At 40.4% G+C, this 4,050-nt stretch overlaps 1 protein-coding gene across 1 annotated transcript; it reads right to left on the bottom strand.

Moving 5' to 3' along the window:
* Positions 1 to 1,106: 1,106 nt before the first annotated feature.
* LOC102956242 (olfactory receptor 1A1-like) lies at positions 1,107 to 2,036 on the bottom strand. The gene has a single exon (XM_007076141.2). It carries the CDS (start codon positions 2,034 to 2,036, stop codon positions 1,107 to 1,109), a length of 930 nt encoding a protein of 309 aa, XP_007076203.2.
* Between the last annotated feature and the right edge of the window lie 2,014 nt (positions 2,037 to 4,050).

The raw sequence follows: 4,050 nt of genomic DNA, 5'->3' as shown, positions 1-4,050 counted from the left end.
TAAGTCACAGGCATAAAATGTACAGCATAAGGAATATACTCAATGATATTGTAATAGCATTGTATGGCAACAGATGGTAGCTATACTTGTGGAGTGTAGGGCAATGTATAATCTTCTCAAATCACTACCTGTATACTTGAAACTATGTAACATTGTGTATCAACTATACTGAAATAAAAAAAAATTAAATAATAAAAATAGTGGGTATGATTTCTCCTTCTTAAATGGATCAAAAGTAGGGGCGCCTGGGTGGCTCAGTCGGTTAAGAGTCTGACTTTGGCTCAGGTCATGATCTCACAGTTCATGAGTTCAAGCCCCATGTTGGGCTCTGTGCTGACAGCTCAGAGCCTAGGACCTGCTTCGGGTTCTGTGTCTTCCTTTCTCTCTGTCCTTTTCCTGCTTATGCTCTGTCTCTTTCTCTCTCTCTCTCTCAAAAAAAAAAAAAAAAAAAAAAAAGAAAAGAAAAAAAGAAAAGACAAGAAAACAATTAAAAAAATGGATCAAAAGTAACTTTCAGAAATAGCAGGTATATGATGGATGGGAACGAATGTCAAACTGATCATGCCTGATCATTATCAGGCTACATTTATTCAATCGCATTCCTTTATTTCACCTCCATGTATTTATAGGTTGCACTTTAATGACCAACATTGGAAGAAATAGAGTGATGTGTTAAGATAGGTCTTGCCCTCAAGGTTCACAAGCAAAGTAGGGATGATGAAGCATGATAGTCCAATTGACAATAGTCCAATAGACATTTCAATAGGGACTTACAACCTTCAAAGCATGAAGTACTGTTATCCTCACACCCTATGACAGACAAGGAAGACATTCTTATTTTTATTATTTAGTTACGGAAATGAAGTGCTAGTCAGTAGCGTAGCTGGGACATGATCCCAATATTCCTTTGCTGTAACTCTGAAAAAGGAACACTAACATCTACATATCTATAATCTCAATGGGATGTCTCATGAAACTGTTACAAGATCTGATAAGACTTCAGTGGCTGGAAACAAAAGTGGCTTCTTGGAGGGGGAGGGGATTGCAGCTGGATTTTCAAGTGCAGCCTAATTGATGACTGCATTCCTCAGTATGTCCTCACTTGGTTATGAAGAGAGTCTTTTGCTGAAGAGTTTTCCCAGGGCCGCCTTCATGTCTCGGTTTCTCAGACTGTAGATGAAAGGATTTAGCATTGGGGTCACTGCAATGTACATCACAGTTATCACTGCGTCCTTCAGGCTATAACTAGTCAGAGGGCGGAAATACATGCCCATGACTGTCCCATAATACAGAGAAACAACAGTGAGGTGGGAGCCACAGGTGGAGAAGGCTTTGAGCACACCCTTGGTGGATGGAACCCGTAAGACTGTGGAAAAGACCCGGATGTAGGAGATGATGATGCATAGTAGTGGCACAGAGAAAATACCAACCCCTAGGTACATCATCTTCACATTAAAGTGAATGTCAGAACAGGACAGCTTGAGTAAAGAGGCAGTGTCACAGTAGAAGTTGGCTACTTCCTGGTTGCCACAGAAAGACAGACTAGCTGTGAGCAGAGTGTGGGGGAGGGCATTGGCGTTTCCGACCACCCAAGACCCAACAACCAGCAAGACACAAGTCCGTGGGCTCATAATTGTTGTGTAACGAAGTGGGCGGCTGATGGCCACGGCACGATCATATGCCATCACAGCCAGGATATAGCTATCTGTGTTAGACATGTCAATCATGAAATACATCTGTGTTAGACATCCCCCAAAGGAGATGGCTTTGCTGCCCAAGACATGGTTGGCTAGCATCTTTGGGATGGTTACAGAGGAGAATAAGATGTCAACAAAGGAGAGGTTGGCAAGGAAAAAGTACATGGGGTTGTGAAGGTGAATGTCAGAGCGAATGGCCAAGATGATGAGCAGGTTTCCAAACAATGTGATGGGGTAAATGAAGAGGAAGAGGATGAAGAAGAAATCTTCCTGTTGTTGCTGACCAGTAAGTCCCAGGAGCATGAAACCAAGGGCAAAGGACTGGTTATCTCCTCTCATGGATCCTTCAGCAGAAAGGGAAGAGGAATCCAGCATTATTAGTAAATTTATTGTATGTAATGATATTCTAAACCAACATTTTTAACTTCTGTGGTTGCTGTGTCTATACTTGGGTTTACTAAATGCATAGATAGCCAATACGTTGCAGGGAAAATCCCTGTTTGTCACTGGACCTAATTTCTCTGTGTTAGAAAGTTTGTTAGGCTTTGTGGAAAAATTATACATATGTGAAAAACAGTTTATCCATTTAGTCATATATGACATAGTCTTTACTCTGTAATACCTTACAACCTAATGGAGAAGGAAGAATCACATGATAATTTTATTACACATGGAAATGAAAGGATAGTGTTTTGGATTCTTTGCAAAAACTCTCCAATGTAAGGGGTGGTTAGTACCAGAGCACCGTGAACAATTAGATATTGTTCCACTGCCAGACTGAGGGTGAACCCAGAGCCAGGAGGTAACCAGTGTCTGTCTACATTGGCATGGAAAGTTGTAAATCACAGGACCACTGGAGTTAGATTGTAACAAAGGAAGAATTGGTGTTTACTCTCCAGGTAGCCAATTTTGAAAGTAGATATTCACCACCTCCTTCAATAGATTTTATCTTTATTCCAAACCCTTAAATTTATGGAATCAAGTTTTTCTCTTTGACCTTGCCTTACCTCTTTTTATTATTTCCTCTGGTGACCCATCCAACTCCATTGTGGCTTCATCTCCTGCTTAGTAGACTCTAGGTATCTGTGGGTAGACTGTCTTTTCTTCCCATATTTCCATGCACAGTTATCCTACCAACATGTCCGACTGAGCCTCATCCTCTGCACATCCTCCCTGAGTAGAGAGCAAAATGCTTGAGAAAGAGAACGATATCTTATTTTCATCTCCCTTCCAGAGATTATTTAGAATATTAGTTTACACACCAATATGTTTGTACTCAATAGTTTGGATATAGCCAGGTTTATTTCATGGGTTCTCCCGAGAGGGATGCTACCAGACATTGTCACTTAGGTTATCCCTCACCTCTACACCTGATCTTGTTGATTCTTCCTTTTAAATAATTCATACATAAGTTTTCTCTTTTATATGTACATAAATTTTATACTTATTGTTTCAGTGCTTTAGCTTTGACCACCATCAATTTCTACCTGAAATATTGTAGTGCTCTCTTAATTGTTTCTCTGCTGAAGAAGGTTCCCTCCATTCATCCACCTGGGCTCTGAGGCATACTAACTATGCTAGAGACTACCAGGATATTACCTGAATCCCCTTTGTTCTTTTCTTCCTGGGCATTCTGCTAGATTGCATACCCAGCCTCCCTTGCACTGGAGTGCGGCAAGTGACTGAGTTCTAGCCAATCCATCCATGTTCTGCTCTTCCTCCAAGTTCTCTATCTCCTTGGGCCAGCTGGATGTAAATGGCCAGGAGGCTGACGGGAATGGTGGAATCACAGGTGGAATGAGCCTGTGTCCCTAGTGCTCTTCATGCAGGAAAGCTACCCAGCACCAGGCACACCCACTCAGACTACTGTATAGTAGAAAAATAACTGGATTTTGTGTAAACTATTGCATATTTTACATGTATTTGTTACTGTGGTCCAGGATATGCTAAGTAATTCACTAGATTTTCTAAAGAGACCTGGACTCAATAATTAAATCTATCTGTAATTAATTTAATTACCAATTATCAGTGTCTCCTATAGTACACATTGAAATTATATGGTTGGCAAGGGGAAGCAGCTAAAATTATCTCCCTCTAAAAATGATATGCACTTTTTTAAAATCTCTGCACCTACATGAATTTGATTTTCTCTCTTAAATGCCCTTTCTCCTGTACACAAAGGACCATATTATTTCAGGGTTGGGAGCGTTCAGTAAATGGGATGGCTCAGAAATTATGGTTAGCTGAAATGGTAGAGAAGAATAATATTTTAGAGGCAGTGTGTTGGTAACACGACAGACTTAGCTGATGTTGATAGGTATATCCCTATTAAAACATATAGACAATCTATATT

Source organism: Panthera tigris, chromosome E1 (genome assembly GCF_018350195.1).
Source record: "Panthera tigris isolate Pti1 chromosome E1, P.tigris_Pti1_mat1.1, whole genome shotgun sequence".
In the NCBI taxonomy this organism is placed as follows: domain Eukaryota; kingdom Metazoa; phylum Chordata; class Mammalia; order Carnivora; family Felidae; genus Panthera; species Panthera tigris.
This window is presented reverse-complemented; position numbering and strand designations above follow the sequence as displayed.

Bases quoted from the DNA above. Each gene is read 5' to 3' on its own strand.
- LOC102956242 (XM_007076141.2), bottom strand. From the start codon at position 2,036: ATGAGAGGAGATAACCAGTCCTTTGCCCTTGGTTTCATGCTCCTGGGA.